Source organism: Ambystoma mexicanum, chromosome 7q (assembly GCF_040938575.1).
Source record: "Ambystoma mexicanum isolate Mex_15411 chromosome 7q, UKY_AmexF1_1, whole genome shotgun sequence".
NCBI lineage: Eukaryota > Metazoa > Chordata > Amphibia > Caudata > Ambystomatidae > Ambystoma > Ambystoma mexicanum.
The window spans coordinates 755124898-755149956 of NC_090941.1; the positions used below are offsets into that span (position 1 = coordinate 755124898).

Consider the following 25059-nt stretch of genomic DNA (forward strand, 5'->3'; position numbering starts at 1 on the left):
TCTTCTGCAAACAAGGAAAATTTGAATTCCATCTGGCCTCTTTGAATTCCTGGGTGTCTCTTCATGGCTATGGCTAGGGGTTCCATTGTAAGGGCATATATTAAGAGGTACAGGGGGCACACCCCTGTCTTGTACCCCGTGAAAGACAGAATGAGGCCGTTAGCCCTCTGTTTACTTGTACTTTTGCTGTGGGGGCCCTGTACAGAGCGGCTACCCACTTTCTCATATGTTCCCCAAATCCCATTTTCCGGAGGAGTAGCATCATGTGCCTCCATTTCGACTCTGTCGAATGCTTTCTCCGAGTCTAATGAAAGCAGGTTTGCATCGAGGTCAGACCCCTGAGCATAGTGGATCAGATCTATAGTCTTCCGGACGTTGTCCGAGCGCTGGTACCCTCTTATGAACCCCACCTGGTCCCCTGTGGTTTGCTCGAAACCATTAACAAGCTGTTTTCTCTCCCCCCTTCAACTACCGCCCTCCCTCCTGGGTGGAGCTTGACCCCAACTGCCTCCTCCTCCTTGCAATTGATTTACCCTGTCTCCCTCTTTGCCCAGCCAAGTAGTATGCCCATTCCTGATACTTGGCTGGACCACCTTCCAGCCCGCCTCGGCGGGGCCTCCATGGATTAGCTTCAAGCCTTGAGGCCCCAGAGTCCCCCCTTTCTCCTCCCCCTCCCTAGTTGTTGTTTTCCAGACCTTTTCCCTCTGTGACTATTCCCCCCCAGCCCCCACCATGCTTGCTGATCTTTGGGGGGGCCAAGCCACCTTATGGTCGGAGTACTCAGATCTGCTTCCCTGGTCCGGATGGCGACCCCCTGTCACCCCTTAGAACATCTCGAGCCCTCATCATGGGGCAGAGGAGGGGTTTTCAGCTTCTTGAATTTTCGGGAGCCCGGGACTCGTCTCTGGTGTCTCCCGTTTCCGTTCCCACCTGTTGCCCCCACTGCCTCCCCAGTGGGTTATCTCTGGTCATCGCTGGTGTCCACATATTCCCGCATTGCTCCTCTAGTGTCGTCCTCATTGACCAAGCACCCACACTGCCCCTTATACTCGAAAGAGAGGGAGAAGGGATGGCCCCACCGGTACTGAATCCCCTTCTCTCTTGGGGCTTGCGTTAGAGGGCCGCACAATCTCTGCCTAGCCAACGTGATGGCAGAGAGATCTTGGAAAATCGATATTTGTGCGTTATTGTATGTGATGCTGTTGGCTTTCCTGGCTTCATCCAGAATGTTTGTTTTCTCTACATAATAATGAAAGCGCACCAGGATGGAGTGGGGGCCCCCAGCCCGGCCTCCCGCTCTATGTGCTCTGTTTATTGTAGGCTCTGTTGTCGCCTCAGCATATATCCCTTTTTTTCCGTCTCGCCGTCCACTTCCGGGATGCCAAAAAATCAGAGATTATTCCTCCTCTCCCTGTTCTCGAAATCATCCATCTTTAGGGCTCTTTCTCATCCTTCCTCTCCAGTGCTGGCAGTCTAGTGTCCATCTGCGCCTCCATGATTGCTGAGGAGGTTTATAGATTGGGACAATATATGCCTCTGTCCAAGACGAGAGGATTTGCCTGGCTTGTTGTATTTGTTGGAACAGCACATATATTCGGTCCGACCAATCTTTACAGCTGTCTTTCAGTATCTTATTCAAGATGCCATCGGGGCCAGTTGCCCTAGAGGCGCTGATTTTTTTAAATTAAGATTACGATGTCGTCTCTATCGAATTCAAGAGCCCAAGGAGTTTGATCGTGGAACTTCTCTGTAGGCATTTTCTTGGTTTTCCCCTCATACAACCGAGTGTAGTGGTTAAACCAATTTTCCTCCGAAACTTGATTGATACCTAATGCTGATTGATTGCAATCTCTGTTATTCAATAAGTCCCACAAACTTTGTGCATTATTTGTTGAAACTGCAGCTAGCAATTTCTCCGCATCCCTTTGTGTTCTTAGGAATCGGGTAGAGCGTAGCCAGTTTTTGTACTATTGCTGACACTTCCTCCGGAGATCATACTTCACAACGCAGTTTGCCTTTTTAATCTGTGTCAGTTCCGCTCTGTACTGTTTTCTTCTGGCTACTAGAGCTTCATCATAAGCATGTTTTTTTTCGATTGTTTACGCTCTGTTTGGGTCAGATTTAACTTCAAATGCTTCAAGCAGCCATTTATATTCAACCACCTCTTTATCCTTCCCAATGGCCTTGTTATAGTCTTGTACCAGCTTAGGTATTGGCTGTTTTTTTTTTTTAGCTTTAGACTATTTCGACCCCACGATACCTCAGTTTCCATCAGACCTTTTTTTTTCCCTGGAATAGAACTTATTTTCCAGGCTAGTTCCGTTTCCAACAGGCAATGGCCGCTGTTTGTTTGCCTTTTTATTGTTAAAGAATTTACCCATGCAAGCGTGTTTCCTCCTACGAAGCAGTAGTCCAGACAGGCTCCCGTTTTGCCGCTATGCCATGTAGTCACCCCATTCACGTCTGGCCATTTAGCAACCTCATGTCTCGGATACGCATTTCCTCCATCCATTTTGTTCTTTCCCAACCAGATTTTCTTTCTTCTTAAGTTTGCCCTCCATATCAAGCAACTTGATATTTAGGTCCCCACAGAGAAGGATCAACTGGTCTTTTTCCTCCGTCATTGATTTATCGATGGCACTCATGATAGCTTTTAGATACCCCGCCAGATTCGGCATATTTCTGCTCCGATAGGTGTTGATCAGTAGCAAACTTGCCGGGCCCTTAGACTTCTTCGATTTGACTGCTATCTTTACTATTTGCACATAGAGGTTTGGGATAGTGTGCTCTAGCACTTGCAGAGGACTATCTAATTTTTTTAGAATCATGTGGCCCGCAAAGGGTGTCCCTTTCGGCCCCTTTCTGGCTGGATTTATGTATACTTGGTATGCCTCACACACTGGTGGTTCACGCAGCCAAGATTCCTGAATAGAGATGAGGTCGTATTTGGCCAAAAATCTACTGTTTTTAAGAACAGATGTTTAAAGCCTCTGGTATTCCATGAGGCACAGAAGACCGATCTTTGGGACTCTTCATCAATCTATTGTTTCTTTTTTGTGTTTAAAGTGTTAGCCATCCATGTCCAGTCAGTGGGCTTCTTTCCCCCTTTTATTAGGGTTTAATTTCCCCTTCCTCAGGTTCCCAGAGTTGTCCACAGTAAACCTCAAGGTCCTCCGTTTTTCTGTACTGTCCTTAATTGTGGGTAGTATTCCCCCTATGCGTTTTCACGTCGTCATTCGGATTTTGTCTTGAGATCTTCTTTATTTCAACCACTGGGAGTGGTCTAGTTTTAGCACTAGTCATATTCTCTGTATCTTTCTTTGTATTGTGGACATTCCTCATCCCCCTATGGCCCTTTTCCTCCTCCTTTGTTTCTTTTGTACTGGCAGGCTTGTGATTTTCTTCCAGAGTTTCTATTCTGAAACTCTTTCTTATGAGGATGTCACTGGCCTCCAGCAATTTCTGTTTGGTCCTATTTGAGATTAAATGGAGAATGACTTGGTCCATCCGCTTTTCTTTTGGGAACTCAACAATTTTTATATCGTCTGTTGATATCATGCGCAATGCTGAAATGTCTTTACAAAGAGACATTACGTAGATTTTATTTCACACCACCCTTTTTAGGCCTTTGGATGCTGATTCTAGTTTAAGGTAATATCCTTTCGGAGGTCTTATATTCTTTGGGCTTCGCCCAGGGGCAGCAAGCCTCGGCGTGCCTTCGGAATATTCACCTTCTTTTATTATTCCTTTTTTGGAGTTGGGTGGAACACTTCTTGAGGCTTTCTTTTGAACTTATTTTTTATGTCATCCTCCTTCCTTTTTTGTTCCAGTGTTTTGAAATGAATGGCGTCCCTTTGATCGTCGCAGGGGCCTCTATGAGCAGAAACTGCCTTTTTCCCAAGGATCTTGGTCATATTTGACGGTTTCTCTCTTTTGGGCTTTGGCGTCTTAACACTTTTTGGTTGTGTTACCAGGCCAACTGTTTCCCAGTTATCTAGGGTTTGCCAGTCAGATAAACTGATGCTCTCCCATTGCTCCCCTTCAGTGTTTTTGTCCATCATTTCAATTAAGTCACTTAGGTCCGCTGTTTGCTCTGTCTCGTCCCATTCTTCATCCTCTCTTGCCCCCTGTTTTTTTGCTTCCTTTTCCCTGTCGTCCATCAACGACTCCGACACTGTCATAATCGGTTCTCTTCTAGGTTTCTTTGCACACTGTAAGCTTTCTCTTTTGGGCGGCGTATTTAAATTCCTCAGGAAAGCTCTCGAGCCATTAACTTTGTGTGTTAGGGTTGCATTCTTTGATTTTTTTTTTCCTTTTTCTTGGGTGCCCCCTTTCCATTCAGCAAGTCCTGGCCGTTTGAATTGCCACCAGCAAAAGTGTCAGTTTGATTGCTCCAGTTTCGATGCAGGAACACTCCTTTCCTCCATTATCTTTCGAGGGGAGATGAGAATTACCTCTTCCAATGGGTTATCTTTTTGTTTGCGGTCTCTTTTGTCTCCTTGAATCAATTTCATTGCCCCAGTTCCTCCTTTTGCATTCTCTCTTCTGGATTGCAGGTAGTTTTTCCGTTTATAAAAAGACCTCATCCATTTGCAGTCCTGAAGGACCGCCTCCATTAATGATTTGTCAGTTGCATCTCGTCTCGCTAAGTCACTGAGGCAATTTTGCCAGAGTTGTGATTGCTCTGCTTCCTTATTTATTCGGGTGTCCAAGCTCTGTAAGGTTGTTTCCATTTTCAGATTTGCCACTTTGATTTGAGTATTCGTACTGGCTACTTCTTGGAGAGAGTCCTTTATCACCTCGTAGAGCTTTAGAAAAGGGGTAAGCGTGATGTTCAAAGACGCCATAATTACTTTTTAAATGTGTTCGGTATCCATTTTTCTTTGTTTTCCAGACTTCATTGACTATTTGGGTCAACTGCTCTTTAATCAGCTCAGCTTGGAACAGGCTATTTTCGTCGCAGGCTGATGTTTGGGTCATTTTAGTTGAGGATTTTTTCCCTTGGGGTATAATGGGAGTCATGGCTGGGTCCTCATAGGAAGATGTCCCTTTCACATGGTCTTTATCTAGGGCTGCCATTTTTTTCATTTATGCAGGAGAAACTTTTCCTTTTCTCCCTTTCAATTTGCCCCGTTAAAATCGTTCTATCTTCCATGATTTTATTTGCCAGACTAGAGTTGCTCTGGCTAGTTCCTAGCGAGTTTGGGTATACGTTAGAACGAGATTGTCATGAGGTTTACGAAATATCAACTGGTGTCCGTATTTGCTCGTGACTCCACCCAAAATCGGGTATTTCCGTAGTCAATTCCTGGATGGGGCAGAAGCTATGACTTTCCTCCCCGCCTCGATTTTCATTAGTCTTAGGCATTACATCGGGCTGTTTGCTCACTTGATGGCTTCTACCCATATTTCCTTGATTTTGGTGGTCTTCCTTGAATGGCAAAAAATGTCGAGCCCTGTTGGAGCATTTCCTGTTGGAATTATTTGCTGCAACATTTTCCCCTTTATGGTCTTGAGGCCCTGGAGGGCTTTGTCCAGGTTGCCAAGCTCAGTCGGATCCCAAGGGTTGGCATCTTCCCATAGGGCCTCTGTAGATGCAGAAGCACCTGGGGTATGATCGGATGGTATCTTTGTACTATTGGGATCTGGACTGGGTATTGCAAATTCCGCCCCTAACTTACTTCCAGTTACATTGCTCAAAGGACATTAATTCGGTGCTTAAATTGGCGAAGGCGACCCTTCCAGGGTCGGGGGAGCCAAATCAACAACAGTTAGGAATTTCACAATCCGACCTGTTGCTTGAACCCCAAAGCTCTTGTTGGGGAATTGGGGCTCTCCCCAAGAGGAGTCATTTGGGCGCCCAGCCTCGGTTGGTCTGGGTTTTTCCAAAAGGTCTAAGTTCAGAATCTCTTTTGACATGTTTGACATGACCTATTTGACATGTTTGCGGGGTCTCCCAGAGTTCCGGTCTTGTTAGACCCAAGCAGATGATATACTCTTTAGGGAGAATGATACAGTCCATCTAGCCTTTTTCCCCCACGTGACTAGCCTGAAACTCTTCGATGCTCCCCAAGAGCGGGCATGCTTCAGCCGCTTCAATAAAGTCAGGGTCCTCTGCCGGCAGACTAGTACTCTCCACTGAGGTTGGTGTGAGGCAGTCATTATGGAGATGAACGGATTGACTGTCAGCGGCTGGGTTGCCCTCCACTTCCAGAGGTACCAATGTGCTCTTTTCAGTTGACGGATCGGCCCCCACTGAGAGGCTCTTTCTCTTCTTTGTACTATAGGGTAGACGTGTCTGTTTAAGCATAGGCAGATCCTTTTGCATCATTCTAGGAGAAAGAGCAGGATTGCCCTCACCTTCCGGGAGTGAAGTGACACGTTGTCTTACCTGAAGACGAGTTCTTAGAGTCGCAATTGAGGTCTCCACGGGCACAGACTTCATTTCATCGTGCAGCTCCTCTATCAGCTTCTCTCCTAATAGTGACCAGCCGTTTTAGGATGTGAAGTTAGGTGGCTGGCCAACCCACAGCAAGCAGCCAAACAGCGCAACAGCAGGTACTCCTGTGGACGCCCTTTGCACGCATGAGTTTAGCGCCTGCAAGGGTGCCTGGGAGGATCTTTTCTAGGCACACTTCCTGCAGGCGGAGCTTGGGGCAAAAAGGGGGCGGGGCTTATTAGCCTGACGGCGCTTCCTCTTTCAGTCAATTTCACTCGCTTTCTGATGAGCAGCTGATGTGTAGATGCTCCCACGCAGCCACAGCACAACAGCAGGTACTCCTGTGGACGCCCTTTGAACGAAGGGGCTTACTAAATGCACAACGGAGGGGCACAAAGTTAAGGTGGTTTTAACTGAATTTCAGGGGTTTTGTTAAATGTTCACCTGAAAGTCCCTGCAAATGAAGTTTTTCCCCTTAATATGTGATGTATATGTTTCGGTGACAGATAGGACATAAGACCTTAACAATTAAGAATAACATTTTAATTTAGTGAAAATATATATAACCCTCAAGGTTTAACATAAAACTCTAAACATAACATAAATTAAAACATTAACTCGGAACAAAATATACTCAACATTGCTGAAACCTTAACTCCCACTCTATTTTTGGATTGTGCAAATGAGTTGATTTGGGAATTTGTTTTTGTGTTTAGTCTGTACACTGATTAGTGTTTGGCATATTAATATCCGAAGATGTTAGTAACCGTATGTCTTTGTGCGGTAGTTATTTTTGTAATTGTGGGTGTGTGTCGTGAAGTTATTTATTATAATATGTGATTATTGGTGTTTTGATTTTAGGTCATTTAATGTTGGAGCGGCTGATGTTTTTGGTGGTATTGTAGAATCTTTTTCAAAACGCAAAATATTTTTTGTTTCGAATTTGTCTCACCAACCCTAGTATGCATGACCGAGAGAAAGTGAGTTTGTGTGTTTGATGGCAAATCGTCTTTTGTGTTTAGGGACCTATTTATTTCATTTTGCTGTACATTTCTAATTTAATTTTGTCCTTCCTATCGGTCTGTGCAAGACTGAATATCGGTGTTTTGGGTGGATGTAGGGGCCTGTGGATGTTTTTGCGCACTTTGCAATATACATGTATTTAATAAAGTGTGTCCGTTTACGCTTACTGCACGTGTCGGAAAATAATTATGCAATATTTTGGCCTTCAAAAGTTAATATCTTGAGTTTGGCTGATACTATTGTTTTCGATAATTGTATAACATGCACTGCTTACGCCTAAGGCTTAGGTGTCGGGTAAATATCGCAATTTTGAGATCTTTGAGGTTAAACCATGCATTTGTCAGTCACTATGGAAATCCCTATGCAATAGGTTTTTTCAGCTATTATTTTAGGCATGAAAATGCTGATGACACTTTGCCAAATTTAGCATGGGAGCTGTGGCAGATCAGTTGCATGCTAAATTTGGTGAACTTCCATGAAACTTCCATGAAAGTTCACCAAATTTAGCACGCAACTGATCTGCCCAGCTCCAATGCTAAATTTGGCAAAGTTTCATCAGCATTTTCAAAAGGTACAGAAAACAGCAGATTTGCATTTTCCTATTGAAAATCCGACATAGCCTTAACTAAGCTGCAGCAGTAAATATATTTTTGAGCACATGTTCATAATTATTGTGCCTCGATCGATGAAACTTCACCATTTTATGATCAGAGTGCAGCCTCTTTGTTCTGTGTGATGCTTCTGTGATGTAACGGGTACTTACCAGCCACTTTGGGAATAAAATATGAAGTGGTCCATTCACCTTTTCACTGTCACTTCCTATTTCTTCATCTCCCTAAAGGCTCAATCACTTATAGTTACCCCTCTCCTATTTAATAATCAGTTTAGCACTGACAATGGGCAGGGAGGAAAACTTGGAGGAAGCCCACTTTTCTTTGAAACACGACCACACCCAGCAGCAGGGGTTCGAAACTTGCTTAGAAGCTGGTCTCCGGCATGGTCTCCTGTGGGTGTTCTTTGTTTATTTTGTCAGTCCTGTGATCTTCACCCTATCGATGCACTAAAGTTGCCCAAAGCTTTATGAATAACCTCTTAAGTGAGATGTTTAAGCACATGTCAGATGTCTGCCTCCTCCAGTTAAGGTTTTCAGAAGATTAAAGTCTGGATAAAAGGTGTTTTAATTAATGTACAAGTTAGTTAAAATGTGGACTCTTGTACTCGTGTGTATTATCCGCCTGGCATCCAGAAAATCCGCTCACTATTGCCTTACCTGTCTTCGTAGGCTATATATTTAGAGAAATGTACTTCATTGTGACAACCTCAAGATGCACTGAAGCATAGACTAGGTGAGAGCATGGCTGCTAATGCCCAATGCCATATATACATATATATATTTTTTTTTTTAAGTTTCATGCTATGGAACAAATACTCTGCTCTAGTGGATGGAAGATGAAGTGATGTGTACTTTTTCCAATATATCTTGGAGGTTTCTGGAGAATCTCTATCCGACTAGATCTTTTTATCCTTTCTTGTATGTAAACCTATTCTCTGGGTAAAAACTAAAGGGCAACATAAAGATTCCCAGTGCATCTACATGAGATGCTGGAACAGTGTGGTTGTTAAGGGCGCAAGCCATCTTCAAATATGTTTTAGAGCAATTCTACATAAAGCTAAAGAGTTGGTAGTTTAACTTTGAGCTGGTTACGTCGTCTAGACATGCCCAGAGCAGATTTGATCATACTTGTAATTATAGGACATTGTATTGTAGTTAGTGGTCCCTCTCTACCACTGCTCTATTAAACTTGCATGCATACTTTGTTGTACGTTACTACTGGTTCAAAGAAGCACCTTTTCAAAACGTGTGTTTAAGCATGGCTGTCTTTCTTTCTCAGTAATGTGTGATTCAGTGTTTAAGATGTTTTATCTCAACAGGTGAGAGTAGCCTTATATATATTGTAAAGTACAAGTGGTGGAAGTACCTTTTACTGAGCATCGTGGATGTGGAAGCAAACTATGCAATTGTAAAAGCATATCAGTACACTTCAATAACCAGCGTGCAGGTAAGCTATGATTTATTTTACTGGTTATCGTGTAAAATATTTACTATGTACTGTTCATTAAATAACTACAAAAGCACTAGAAATGGAAGGCTATTTGTGATTTTTTAATACACTGCATGTTGTAACAAGGCATAAATTAGTTAATAAAAATCGATTAGCAGTGTTTGCTAATTAAATTGTTCTTGATTAGCATGAAATGAGCAACAATACATCAGTATTGTGTACCACTGTAGTAAGACGTTAGTGAGATGAGTCACGCCTTGAGAATTCTTCAAAATTCCACTAGACCTGCAAGTTGAGTAACTTAGTTTACCCACTCGACTGAGGAGACATGCACTAGACACATGGCAACGGATGACAACACATTTTAATGCACTTTCTGTAAAATGGTGCATGTCACCTCAAACCCACTTTAGTTTGGCGCACTGCTGCTACCCAGAGGCCAGTCATGCACATTGAAACTTTTATTGGACATTTACTGCAAACGAAGTAAAGTTGAAATAAAAGTTTCCAACATCCCCTGCAAACGGTACTGGCCCTTCTTAAAATCTACTCGACTATGCAGTGGGCAAAAATACTTTGCGAGCCCCTGGATGAGTGTCTGTAAAAAGGTTAGCTGAGTGAATGGACACACAGATATGATAAAAAGGCTCTGAAAACAGTTTGGCCAGCTCTCTAGTGCAGGTGCAAATATATAATGCAATCATAATCCTAGAGCAAAATGAGCTCTGGAGGCCAACTACAGTGTACAATTTAGCAGTAGGTTTTTAGATGTACAGACTGGATTAAACTATTGATCGCTACTTTAAGTAAATATCAAGTTCGCTTTGTGTATTCGTTATGTGTAAGACTAAGCAGAGTGGATGGCATAGCAGGCAGAGAACTGGGCAAACTGGGCAGAATATTGTAGGTTGCGGCCATCTCACTTTCAATGTAGCGGTTATAAGGCAACATGGTAAACTAGAATGTCAAGGATTATGGGATCAGCTCATGTGTTGAGCACCAGTTGATATGATAGTTTATTTATGTAGCGCCTATAAACAATGTGTTTCAAAGTGCTTCAAGGCAAGGGAGGGAACAAGGGAAAATACAATGATATTCTTACAGGCCATGAACAGTAAGGATGTGAAATTAACTATTGTACTCGGCCTGACGACATTTCCGATAGTGCAAGAGCGAAGTCATAGATAAGGAAGGGAGGGGGAGAGTGGGACCGAAATGGAAACAGACAGGTGACTACCATACTAGGCCTGACAACATTTCTGGTAGAGCCGCAGAAAACAAGATGCGGGAGAGGGGTGAAGAAAGGGAGGGGAGGAACGAAACAAGCGACTATCGTACTAGACCTGACGACATTTCAGATAGTGCTGGGGGGTACAAGTAAGTGGCAGGGGGAGAAGACCGATGAGGTAGCGATCACACTAGGTCCAAGGACAATTCTGATAGAGTAAGTGCATAGAAGAAAGTAAGGGGAGGAGCTAGGAAAAGGGAGAGGAGGAGAGAACGGAGAGTAAGCAGTCAAAAAGAGTGGAGAAGCAAGAGGGGAGAGCGAATACAATTGCAGAAGTCAGTAGTAACACAATGGTGCAAGCTTGGATACAAGATGAAGATGGGAATAGCATGATTCAGGGCCACCATGAGAAAGGGTGACGCACTGTGAATCTATGAAGTCCATAAAAGCCAGCATTGGCCACAAGACGGTGATGGTGAAACCAGAATGTATCAGGACAGACTCCTGCAGAAGTAGACTGGAGGGGGTGGGGGGAGTGCAGAAGAATCAAGCAAAACAGGCAATACCTGTGTGCGAGAAGTGGGGGTCCCAAGGGAACATCACAGGGGGACCAGAGGGGTGGGGATGGCCTGCGGGGAAACGCCCCGGCGGAAGATGCCCTTGATCCAAGAGTTAAGAGCAGGAAGGAAGAGGCAGGTCTAAGAAGGTGGCTGGTGCTTTGGCGAGGTGACCAAGATCCACTTGCACCTGCTCTCCATCTGCAAAGGAAAAGCAGCTGGAGGGCTCCTTAAGTAGGGAAAAAGAGCGGCAATGAGGAAGGCACCAGTTGCAAGCTGTATGAAACCAGAAGGCCACAGGGACTAGGTTTGCCATCAAAGCATTTGGCCGCGTGGTCATAGACATTTTCAAAAGTGTCCACTAGTCAATATGATGCATCTTCTCCAACAAAATGAAATCTGCTTGACACTGAGATTTAGATACACTTCACTATAAAGCATTGAGACAATGCAATACTGTAATTATGCATTATGTAACATTACATTTTTAGAAAAGGAATTGAAAGCCTTTTTACAAAAAATATCGAACATATACTGGTCTTTGGCAGAAAGGAAACAGTTTGGTTAATAACAGTATTATCCCGATTATTTCGGTTTTGGAATTATTTGAAAAAAAAAGAAAAATGGGTGCGGTATTCCCACAAAAACCTTTTGGCACATGAGTGAACGGGATGATTACTGCTGCACTCTCTCCATTAGCTCCTTTGAACTTGCAGTGAACAGAGACAAGAGGGTGGAGAGAGCTCTGAAGGAATGAGAGGAATGCAGGGTCAGCTGTGCTTTTATTGAACAGGGTAACTTAAATAGCTAGCTTTGCTACACCTGTGCCAATTTAATTAGCAAACCTACAGAATTGCATAGCAAATTGCTCTGTGACACTGCTTATTTTATGCTTTTTGTAAGTTTTACTATAGCGCATAAGTAGAGAACGATATACTTTCCGTACATATTAGCACCATGCGCAATAGGGACAATCTTGATGTGTAGCGCTTTCTCCAGCATGGGGTCTGGCATGGATTCACATGCTCATGAATACTCCCCATCAGGCTGGGAATCCCTGGTAAAAAGAAAAACAGTTTCACTTTCCCATACAAACTGTGTTTCTCCTCTAAACCAATCACTGTCCTCTGGGTCATAGTGCCCCCATCCAATGACAGTCCTCGCACTGCCATCCATCTTCAGATTTTTACAGCACGCTTCAGTGTTGGGAGTCCTCGAGTTTGCTCTGCGAGCTACTTCTACATTTGTTCATGTTTTTTTGCGGATAAAGGTTCTATTTTTGTTTCCGAAAGAGTCTGTGTGCTCATTTCTCCATCTGCCGACAGCGTGGAATCCGTTGTCTGTGAATTCCAGCATCCCTCAATGGCGAAGATCGTCAAAGTTTTCAGAAGGCCATTGGGCCTACGTCATGCCCTACGACCATGACGGAGGAGAAGGAAGGAAGATCCCTCTTAAAGACCTGCACCAAGTGCGGGCTACAGAACGTGTTTGTGGAGGACAAGCACCAGCAATGTCTCTACTGTCTTCATCTGAACCACAATGAAGAGTGCAAGATCTGCCTCAGCTTCTCCAAGAAGACGACAAAGGATAGGCACAGTAGACTGGTGGCGTGGCTGAGCGCCAATGCCTCTGCCCCGTGCTCTGAGAAGGGTCATGCCTCGCGCAGGGCCGGCCGGTCTGAGGAGCGGGCTTGTAAGTCCTTTGAAGGCTCCTCATATGTGGGGGCCCAAGACCAGGACAAACACTGCAAGTCTGGTTCCATCAGTGTGTCCCAGGCCATGGAAGTTTTGTACATGGACGATGAGGACCTGGAGTTCTTATACACGGTCCACAAGGACGTGCAGGACGGGGACAACGGTGCAGGGCCTAGTGTTCCGATCACGCCAGTTCAGCTGAGGGATGGATCTCTGGACATCTTGTCCACTTTCCACACTATGGTGTCAGAGATACAGAAGAGGATGCCACAAGGGCCTGTTCCAATGGTCCCCCACACTGCTGACCAACCGCAGACGAAGAAGTAGTGCCATCTGATGCCTCCATTTCAACCTCCACATCTGTGTCTGCCCCCTCTTCCCCCCCCCAGCAGACCCAGACACAGGTACGTGGATGGATACGGCTATGACGATGATATCGTTTGAGTGGGCTGCAGCTCCCCACAGCCTATGGCCTCCCCACCGGGCGAGGCAGGGTCGTTCCAGTCCATGATCGCCAAAGCCTCAGAGCTGTTCCAGCTTGTGCCCAAAGAAACCAGGAAGGAGGATTTCCTGTACCAGAGGCGCGAGGCCAAGAGGAAGACAATCATGGCGTTGCCCCTCCTGGATGACCTGTGGGAGGAGGGCCTGGCCCTCCTGAAGAACCCTTGCACGGCTCCAGCCAACCGGATTAGACTGGAGAAGAAATACCGGGTACTGGAATCCACACCCAAGTGCCTGAGGTCGCAACCATCGCCGGATTCGTTGGTTTCGGCGTCATGAAGAAACGGTAATCTAACCCGTCGTCTTTAGTCCCTCCCGACAGCGAGGGTGTCATGCGATGAAGTATTAGTTGCTTGACAAATACCCTCCTTGGTTCCCTCCTCCTCCTCCTCCTCACCTGTACTGGGTTCTTCGGAGGAACCGTCTGTGTCTCTCCTTTCTCTCCAGAGGTCCAGTCCTTTCTTGTTGAGTTTGGAACGAGCTCCACTGGAAGCCACCCTGCCCGCTGGCAGACAGCAAGGCAGAAGGGGGCTCTCAGGGAGTCCGCCCCCAAAACCAGGGAAAAGCGTGGCTGAAAAACCCTGGTGTGCTGGGATGTAGTAGCACTACGGATGTCAAGGCTGAAGGCTTTCCGTTGAAGTAGACTTCAATTCCCAGAAGACACTGTTGGAGTCTGGCTAGCGTGCGTATCCTGAACGCTGTTTGCATGGAATCCGTAGCCGAGTAATGAAGAAGAGGCCTGCAGAAGGCTGCGGTGGGAAGGAGCTTACAATTGTAGAGGTACGCACAGAAAGGGAGAGAAAGCACTAGAGCGGGAGAAGGAACAAGGGCTACCAAGCGGGAGGAACAGAGGAGAGGAGGAAGCACCATGAGCGAACAAGGGCTAGGAGCTGAGCGGGCAATCACTGAGGACAGACAAGAGGAAGCAAGCGGGAATACACAAGCGGAGCAAGAGAGGAGCACTAGCGTACGAACCTGGCGAGGAAAGCAAGGTTGCAACGCGTCAACTACCGTGTGACGCCTATTTGTATGCGTCATGACGGTAACGTGCAGTGCGTGGGATACTAGACCGCTGGTGAATAAACAGGATCAGCCCTTCCATTGGCTCCATAGCTTCCATGGAGCTCGCGTCATGAGAGGGTAAGAAGATGGACGCCATGGGTAGGAAAGTGATTTTATACTGCAGCGTTCACCATCAAGGCAGCCAACATACTGGCGATCCTAGTTAGGTACGACGGGGAGCTGCGGTACAAGCTGGGTCTGATTTTGGAGTTCGTCCCGTAGGACAAGTGAATGGAGACGATCGCTATCTTCCAGGAGGGAGAGGTAGCGTCAGATCGTCAGATCGCACCATCACTGTGGTGCTGGACATTGCCGAGACAGGGTTCCTGCAGATGGGGAACAGTGTCTGCCTTCGTCGCCAAGGCTTGTTGAAGGTCACAAATTTCCACCAGGAGGTCCAAGCGAAGATACTTGTCATGCGTTTCGACAGATAACCTTTTCGGGAAGGTCGACAAGTCCCTACAGGCCATCAAGCAGTATACAGAGATTGCCTGTTCCATGGGCACCCTCCAGCAACACCACTCTTCCTTTTGCTCCTCCAGAGGAAAGTGGGGAAGGTCTTTGAAAGGTTTCTCCTCGTACCGTCAGCCTTCCAGATTCACGACCCAGGAAGCCCACGGAGGTCCTTCCCTGGCCTACGGTGGAAGTCGACAGCAGCGCAGGGCGCTGGTGTCTAAACAAGCCTGAATGGCCAAAACGTCAGACCCCAGCCATGCACCCTGTGGGGAGGCCGGCTGACTAGGTTAGTCAGCGAGTGGAAAAAGATCACCACCAACAGATGGGTGCTAGATGCTCTCACCCAAGGACATAACCCCAGAATTTCAGAACAGGTGTGAGCGGATCCCTCCGGTGGCACGTCGGGAGCAGCACATCCCACAGCTCTTGGAGGAGGTATGGGCCATGCTACGAAATGGGGCGATAGAGCTGGTTCCCAAGCGACTACGGGGCTCTGCAGTCTATTCCAGATACTTCTTGGTAAGAAAGAAGACAGGGGGCTGAAGGCCCATTCTAGATCTGCAATGTCTAAAAAAGTACCTCAAGTCTAAGAAATCGAGGATGGTCACGTTGCAGCACGTGCTCAGCCAACTGGAAAGGGGGATTTCTTGACGTCGCTGGACCTGGAGGACACCTATTTCCACGTCCCCATTCTCAGAAAACACCAAAAGTTTCTGTGCTTCGTAGTGCAGGGACAGCACTACCAGTTCATGGCCCTACCCTTCAGCTTGAAGTCAGCCCCCAGAGTGTTCACGAAGTGCCTGGCACCGATGGCGGCCCATCTGCGTCTGCAGGGGATTCACGTATACCTGTACCCCGACTGGCTCATCTTGGCCCGCTTTCAAGTGTTAGCCGTCTGACACATGGAGGCGGCCATCAAGCTGCTGACGGACTTGGGATTCTCCATCAATTATACAAAGTCCTGCTTGACACCATCAGAGAAAGTGCTGTTCCTGGGGGCCAGACTCAATACAGTGTCCTGCCTATCATCGCCCTCGTAAGAGAGGGTAGCAGCCATTCAGGGAAGGTGCAGCGGCTGTTGTCGATGAAGACGGCCACGGTGTGGCCCATAAAGTTGTTGCTCAGCATGATGTCGTCCTGCATTTACCTCTTCCGGCTCTACAGATCACAGATGCAACCTCTTCAGGAGTTGCTGGATGCTCGCTGGGTAAAAGTGTCCGGAAACCTTGCGGACAAGATCACTCTGGACGACGAGTTCCATCGGGTGAGAAGGTGGTGGGATGTTTGCTCCAACATCTCCCGGGGCACAGGGTTTCAGAACCCTCCATTCCAGGAAACGGTTACCACAGACACTTTTCTGGAAGGCTTGGAAGCCCACACCGGACGTCTCCATGCCAGAGTCGTGTATCTGCCGAATGAGAAGGATCTATGTCTGTCCTGGAGCTACTGCAGTGTTCTTGGCCCTCAAGTAATTCCTTCCATCTCCAAAGGGCAAGGTGTTGAGGATCTTCACGGACAACACCTCCACGATGTTCTACATCCAGAATTAAGAGGGCACTGGATCCCTGGTGCTCTCCAAGAAATGTTCCTCGTCCCTTTTCACCTAGCGGGAGTCAAGAATACCATTGTGGATTCCCTCAGCAGAGAATTGCACTTCTGCCACCAGTGGGAACTTCGGCAGGACCAGGTGGACCACATCTTCGCCAACTGGGGCTGGCCCCAGATCGATCTGTTTGCAACGGTGGCAAACTCCAAATTCCAGATGTTTGCCAGCAGATTCCACCAACCAAGGAGCCTGGGGGACGCATTCTCCTTCCTGCGAGAAAGGATGTTCCTGTTCGCATTTCGTCTGTTCCTCTCCTGCTACGAGTTATCAATACACACAGACAGTGTCAGTGCAGGATGATACTCATCGCCCCAGCGTGGCCGAGCCAGATTTGGTATCCGGACCTTCTTAGCCCGTCAGCGTCGCCTCTGATCAAGCTACCAGTGGTCCCAGATCTTCTCGCCAGAGAAGGAGGCACAATCCTGCATCACAACCCAGGATCGCTCAACTTGAGCGCTTGGCTCCTGCAGCCCTAGAGTTTGGAGGATATGAATTGCCTGCGGGCTGCAGGGAGGTCTTCACCAAGGCCAGGACGTTGTCGACAATAAAATGCTACGGTCACAAGTGGCAGCGTTTTGCTGAAGATTACCCCTCTCAGGGTCACGGCCCTGCAGGTTCTTCCATATTTGCTATCCTTGGCCAATTCTGGATTGGCGCACGCCTCGATCAAGGTACATCTGACGGCTATCTCCCGCTACACCAGGTCTCCAGGAAGGTCTTCTCTTTGGTCTCATCAAATCAAGGAATTCCTCAATAGACTTTTTCGTTCTTTCCCGCTGATGAAGGCTCCTGCCCCGGGGTGGGAACTCAAGGTGATGCTGGCGAGGCTCATGGGGGGGGAAGGGGGCCCTCTCAAGTTCCTCTCGTGTAAAACGGCTTTCCTGGTGGCCATCACCTCCGCCAAGAGGGTGGGTGAGATACAGGCCCTATCCTGCAAGCTGCAATACCTGACATACCACAAATCGAGGGTGGTGCTGCGGACGCACCCCTCTTTCATGCTGAAGGTTCTGTCGGAATTCCACCTCAATGAACCTTTGCTGTTGCCAGTTTTTTTCCCCGAAACCTTCATCACATGGGTGTGTAATGTTGTACTGCTGTGTATTCGTTATTAATGAGCATGGAAGGAACAAGTTACTTACCTGTAACTATTGTTCTCCCGCATGGATTCACATGCGAACCCTCCCTCCGTCACCTCTGCGGCTCTTCTTGGTCATCTATACGTGCTTACCAAATCTGAAGATGGCTGCCAGAGGAGGGGCTTGGGGAGAGGACTGTCATTGGATGGGGGCAGTATGACCCAGAGGACAGTGATTGGTTTAGAGGAGAAATACAGTTATCCAGACCTTGGAGTGTGGTGGAATGCCACGGCATCAGAGTAGAGTATGGGTGAAGGGGGAGTAGAGATTAACACAAATGAAATATTTGTAAAGGTTAGAGAGGGATGGCATTTGTGATGGTGTACTTGCTTGCACTGATTGGGCAAAAGGCTAACGCATCATTCTCCTGAGAATTAGTGTATAAAGTGCATAAAACGGTCTTGGACTCCAACTCTTTCTTCTCTGAAGGAGCTGTCCTCTGTGTTTAATTTTCAATCTCTTACTCTGACAGACATTGTGCCTCTCTGTAATACCCTACACACACACACCGCCTGTCAACCGGAAGATGCCCTACCATCTTCAGCTGCTAACCACTGCAAGACCTATGTTGGATTTCATTAACAAAACACTTTTTGAGGGGGGGGGTTCTACCCGGTATTCTTAAACAGTATTTTGTTACTCCACTTTTAAACCCACCCTTGCCTCCACAATCCTCCAGAATGCTGGCTGATTGCCGGTTTGCTTTAGTCTTCTAAACCTTTGCAGAAGGCAGTGAGCAGCACTTGGACAAAATTACTATTCTTGATTTATATCAGTTGTGCTTTCAACCCTATCATGTTACTCAGATTGCCTTAGTCACAGTTCGGATTATTTTCTAGTGGATGCTGCTCAGGGGCACCCAGGGCTCAATTTCAAATTTTTTATCTGGAAATATTTTATTCTCTATTATTTTTTTTAAAGTGGATTTTCCAATGTATTGTGTCCTCCCACATATTTGATATCCATCTATAGCTGCTTCGTAATTTTTTTTCCAGCAGAGAGCGCTGTGCGTCGATGGCGTCGAATCAACGTCCCTCGAGGGCCTCTGTCTTGAGGATGATATCGAAGGTATATATAGCACGCGCAGCACCCGTTGGCTTCAGTTCTGTTTTTCCGCTAATGCTATCGCTTTGAGAAATACGAAGCTCTTCTTGACTTCACGTATCATTGCTTCGAGAAATCGAGTATGTCTTCTTCAACACCGACAACCCTCGAAGACCGGGTTCAAGAACTGTCGAGACTGTGGGTCGAAGATGTCATTAACCGATCCACACCGCCTCTGGTGGTGCAAAACACCTCGGACTGCTCCAAGTGCCAATCGATGGCTGGAAAGGCCTTGAAGGAATGAAAGGGGAAGTTGACCGTAGGTCGAACCCCTAAATCATCTACCCTGACCAAAAAACCTTTGACGAGCCGAGAGGCGACTCACCTCGGAGGAAGAAAATTAAGAGGTTGAGATCGAGGAGTGGCTCCCACAACTCCTAATCGTCATCCAAGAGGTCCAAGAAAAGGCACGATAGGTCGCCTCTTCGACTTTGTCGGGCGCTTCCCCTGAGAGGTGCCCCACAAAGAAATCCACTCCAGCCGAGTGGGAGGCTGTCAGAGCAGAGATGATAAAAATATTTCAGAAACAAAAGCCTCCAAGCCATGCTCCTACTGCGCCTTCCAAAGAAGCCGGGAAAGAAAGGGCTCGACCTAAATCCCGTGTGCCCTGGAACGAAGGCCTGATCCTCACTGAGAGCCATCGAGGCGATGAGTTAACATTGAAGGATCCGTTGACCCGAAAGCACAAGCATAAATTGAGGTTGACCCCATCGACACCGGCTGCGCCTTCGACACCAGCCAAGCCCTCGAGATCGACACCAAAGGCATCAACGCCAGCTGCACCATCATTGCCAGCTTGCGTCATCGACGGCGAGCGCCCCATTAAACCCTATGGCGCCAGTAAAAAATAATTCAACCGCTCCTCCAGCGTCGAATCCATTGGTCATTAAACACTTAATACCTAAAAAGATATATGTGCCTTTATCTAGGAAGGACTATTTTAAGTCCCTTACCTCAGTATATGAGGAGAACGAAACCCTCAGATAACGAGGCACCATTTGGCCTCCAATTTGGTATGCAAAAATTTACCAGAAAGTTGTATTTCTGAGGAAGAATCAAGGTTAAGAGACCTTTATGACAACTTGCAGATGGCCAGTGGGGTGGACACCTCACCTGAGCTGGAGTTTGGAAGGCCAGAGGCAGGGGAGCATGCTGATGCGTCATACAGACGGCTCATGTCCAAGGTAGTGGACTAGATGGGATGGAGTCGGCCTCCATTACCATTCAAACAGGATGATCTGACAGACATCCTAGATCAGGGTCTTCATCAGATCCTATATTACCTTTTCATATTGGTCTGGGTGGCTGTGAATTGGGAATCACCAGAAACCAATCCGGCTGTAAATAAAAACCTGACCAAAAAGTACCGCCCTTCCAGTAGTGACCCCGACTACCTGTCAAAACACCCCACTCCAGAGAGTCTGGTGGTACAGGTAGCTATAGCAACTTCTAAACAAGCAGCTTACCCTACCATCCCTCTAGATAGGGACGACAAAAGAGATGGGTAAGGAAGGTATTTTCTGCAGGGAGTATTGCGTTAAATCAGCCAACTCCACATGTGCCCTTGCAAAATTGACATTCACTCTATCTGACTGCATTTCCATGGCGGCAGAGCACATTCCTGAGGGAGATGAAAGTGACGGTTCTTAGCCATAATTGGAGACGGCAAAGAAGCCATGTGCGAGTCTCTTAGTCAGGTCTGGATTCTGCTAACAGCATCAGCAGAGCCATGGCTACTAGCACTGCTGTATGCAGATTTGCATGTTTGAGGAAGTCTGTCTTTGCACCGGATGTGCAATCAGGACTCCTCAACATGCCCTTTGATGGGGCTCACCTTTTTGGCAACAAAGCTGACGAGGGCCTTGAAGTTGCAGACCTCAAAAGTGGCAGCCAAATCTTTAGGTGCCGCTATTAGACAACCTCAACCTTTTCGACCTTGTGCACAACCTTGGAGGGGTAGATCTTTTCGCTACTACTCCTCAGTTGGAAGAGCGAGGGGAATGGCTGTTCAAAGAGGCCAAAGAAAGTTCCCTTGTGGTGGACGATAGAGAGGTGCGAAGCCAGTTCAAGCAGGGGCTCATTTACCATCTGCCAGTGCATCAGCCGCCTCAAAACCTCTGAGGTCTTGAGTCACAACTCACCAGTGGGGGGGGGCAGACTATCTCAGCATCTAGAAGAGTGGCGAGTCATTACTTCAGATGTTTGGGCATTGGCAACCATAGCCCATGGGTACTGCCTTCCTTTCATACAGAGACCTCAGAGGAATCCACTGGGGAGCCTCTCTTTGAAGATTCCAGATCCGCTCCTTGTGCAGGAAATGTTAAACCTGCTAGAGTAAGGCGCTATAGAACCAGTGCCTGTAGCGGAGAGGAACAAGGGATGGTATTCCCCTTATTTTCTAATACCCAAGAAAGACGGAGGACTGAGACCCCTCTTGGACTAAAGAAACTGAATAAGTTCCTCAGGAAGGACAAGTTCAAGATGGTTATACTTTCTCAGATCCTTCAGGCCCTCCAACTCCAGGACTGGATGGTGTCATTGGTCCTTCAGGGTGCTTATTTTCATGTGCCAATCCATCTCAAGCACAGAAAATACCGCAGGTTCACAGTTAGCGGTTTTCATTATCAATTTCAAGTTCTGCCATTCTGGTGACCTCCACCCAAGGGTTTTCACCAAATTATGGCGGTGGTGGCAGCGAGTCTCAGGAATGGTGGGATTCACATCTACCCCTACCTGAACAATTGTCTGATCAGGGCGTGTTCTGCCGAACAAGTACTGGATCATCTAAACGTCATCTGCCACTCTTCACAGACTGGGCTTCTCCCTCAATTACAGGAAGTCCCATATCTCACCTTCTCAAAAGCTCCAGTTGATCGGAGCTGTGCTGGATACATCCGTGGGAAAGAGCTCGCCACCCGAGGTGATGGCTCAAGCCATTCTAAAGATGGTCACCAGGTTTCGGAGTGCCCAGCATCTCCCGGCCTTCAATTTTTTGAGGTTGCTCGGCCTCATGGCATCCTTCATTCTTCTGGTGCCAGAGGCCCACCTGAGAATGAGATCTCTTAAATGGGCTCTCAGAGCTCAATGGTGCCAGTTCACAGGAAAGATGTCGGACTACTTCAAGGTTCCAAACAGGGTCGCACAAATTCGTCTGTGATGGGCCTGCAAGGACAACATCCTGAAGGGAGAACCTTTTTGGCAACTATTGCCGGAGATAACAGTAGTTACAGAGGCCTCACTCCCGGGGTGGGGAGCACACACTAGCGATCTGACAGTAAGCGGTCGTCGGTCTCCATCAGAGTCCAAACTACATATGAATCTTTTGGAGCTGAGAGCAATCAGACTAGCGCTGAAGGCCTTCCTGCTCTCTGTATGGGGAAAGAATGTCCTGATAATGACTGACAACATAGTGGCAATGTACTACCTCAACAAGAGAGATGTACAAACACTACCACTGTGCAGAGAGGCAATGCAGCTGTGGTACTGGGCAATTCAAGAGGGAATCTCCTTATTGGCAGTTCACCTAGCCGGAGAGGAGAACACAGCTGCAGATGCACTGAGCAGGCAGTGCACTGTCTCTCACGAGTGGGAACTAGTTCGGGAAGTCCTTCAAGAGATCTTCACCCTTTAGCGAACCCCTCAAGTGGATCTGTTTGCGACCGAGGTCAATTGGGAGTGCGTGCAGTATTGCTCAAGGGAAATTCCTCCAAGAGGACCTTTAGGGGACGCATTCGTAGTCGACTGGGCATTTCCACTCCTGTACGCGTTTCCTCCAGTCTCAGTCATTCCTCATGTAATCTGGAGGTTGAGAAAGTTCTGGAAATCCATTATCCTAATTGATCCGATTGGGCAAGGAGGACGTGGCACCGGGACCTTCTGGACATGTACATCTGCCCTCCAATACGTCTTCCGAAGAAAGGATCTTCTCTCACAAGAGGAAGGTCTGGTTCTGCATCCAGAGGTCAAAACTCTCAGCCTTCACGCATGGTTTCTGAGAGGCTGAGATATAAGGATTGGGACCTCCCGGAAGACGTATTGGAGAAGGCCAGCAGCCAAATCCTTGTACCGGTGTCGTTGAAATAAGTTCAGTAATTGTTGCAAGGATAAGAAGTGGATCCATTCCTATGTGGCACACCTATGTTGCTTTCTTTCCTGTTGCATTTAGCCAATCTGGGGCTCCAGATTGGAACGCTAAAAGGATACCTAGCTGAGCTTTCCATTTTTAAGTGCTCCTCTGAAGAGGTCTCTTATTTCAAGATACCATTGATTGTGCAATTTGTAAAGGGTCTCCCTAACGCGTACCTTCCAGTCCCATTTCATGTGCCTGTTTGAGATTTAACTTTGGTATTAAATTATCTCACATGCATTCCATTTGAGCCATTACATTCATGTCCTCTAAAGCCCTTTATATTAAAAACAGTCCTACTAGTGGCTCTAACATCAGCCCGCAGGTTGAGTGAGTTACAGGCTCTTTCTTGAAAGCCTTCTTACACCGTTTTCCATAAGGATAAATCCTTAAAGTCAAACTGTCATTCTTGCCTAAGGTAGTCTCTGACTTCCATTTGTCTCAAAAGGTAACACTGCCAACTTCTTATCCTCCTCCCTCATGCAGGTAGGGAGGAAGAAAGGCTTCACAGGCTAGACCCCAAAAGGCTCTATGCTTTTATATTTCAAGACAAGAGGATCAACTCTTCATTGGGTATACTTGCCTCCAATTGGGCCTGGCAGTAATCAAACAGACTATATCCAGATGGATAATTTTAGCAATTGGAGAATGTTATAGACTGGTAGGTAAAGAACCACCAGATGGGCTATGGGCTCATTCCACTAGGGGCATGGCAACTTCTGCGGCTCTGCAAAGGGTTGTCCCGGTAAATGATATCTCTGCTGCGGCCACCTGGTTGTCTGTGCATACATTCGTAAAGCATTATTGTTTAGACTCAACCTCGTCTTAAGGATGTCTTTTTGCCAAGGCTGTTCTTCATACGGTCCATGACTAAATTAATTGGTTCTCCCTCCTCCAAATTGTCACTGCTTTGGGAGTCTATCAAAGATGAGGAATATGTGGGAGGACACAATCCATTCGAAGAACAAGTTACTTACCCCTAGTAACGTTCTTTCGACTGGATGTTCCTCCCACGGATTTCTCATCGCCCCCCCCCAGCTTACCCCGCCGTACAATTTGTGTTTTACACTTTGCGCTGTCTGAGAGCTGCGGTCTTGGGGTACGCCTAGTCAATCCCTCAATTGAAGGAAACGAAAAAACAGAACTGAAGCCAGCAGGCGCGGCTCGAGCTATTTGTACTGCTGATGACATGGACACTCTACGGCAACCCTCGAGGGACATAGATGCCACAACACTGAGCACAGCGCCCTCTGGTGTGGAAACATTTTTCCAAAGCTGCAAAGCTGATGATACGTATAATAAAGATGAGGAATAAGTAGGAGGAACATCCAGTCGAATGAAAGTTACCAGGGGTAATTAACTTGTTCATCTCGTCTTTGTTTCAAGTTAATTCACCATGGGTGCGTTAACACAAGGCATTATATTATGTATTAATGGATAATTTTGGTAACATGAACAATGTTTCTTTTTGGCTTGCTAGTGTTTTGCTATAGTGGACCACTGATTTCTGGAACATGTATAATGTATTATTTCATCGCAGACACAGACTGGTCATATACATTGGAAATTACATTTTTTTTCCTTATGATGTACATCACTCTTTATAAACATTGCATGCTATTTGAGTCATAAGATCTGCATGTTGGTGCACAATGGGTGATTATGGGGTACTATGAGCTGCAGTGTGGTGGGATATCGCTGTACCTAATATTAGGTGCATTCATTTGGTATTGGTACACAGGGAATGCACTATAACACCTGTGAGGAGCCAGGAATGAGACTCAGACACAAGGGAGTTATGGTTTTGGTCAAAGACATTACTTAAAATAAAAGGTGGTGGTGAAATGCCCCTGTTCCTGTTCTAAGAGGTGTTTTGCTCCCTAAATCACAAACGAAGGGGCTTTCAATGTCATAATTTACAAAGCAAAACTGTCCTGTGTCAAAAGTACTATTCTCTTTTTTTTTTTTGGGATCTTTTTATTGATTTTATTATACGTAAACATGGAAACATGAGGTCCAAGCAGCCCACATCAGCCGCCTTCCACCCCCACCAAGCGAATCCAG

The 25059-nt window shown here is 46.7% G+C and overlaps 1 protein-coding gene across 3 annotated transcripts in view; it reads left to right on the forward strand.

Moving 5' to 3' along the window:
* Positions 1 to 25059, forward strand: part of SLC35F2 (solute carrier family 35 member F2) — a 1151438-nt gene that overhangs the window by 455127 nt on the left and 671252 nt on the right. For all 3 annotated transcript variants that reach the window (XM_069640625.1, XM_069640624.1, XM_069640623.1), the window contains exon 3: positions 9395 to 9522. In XM_069640625.1, the coding sequence (XP_069496726.1) occupies positions 9395 to 9522 (128 nt within the window). The remainder of the gene's footprint in view (positions 1 to 9394; positions 9523 to 25059) is intronic.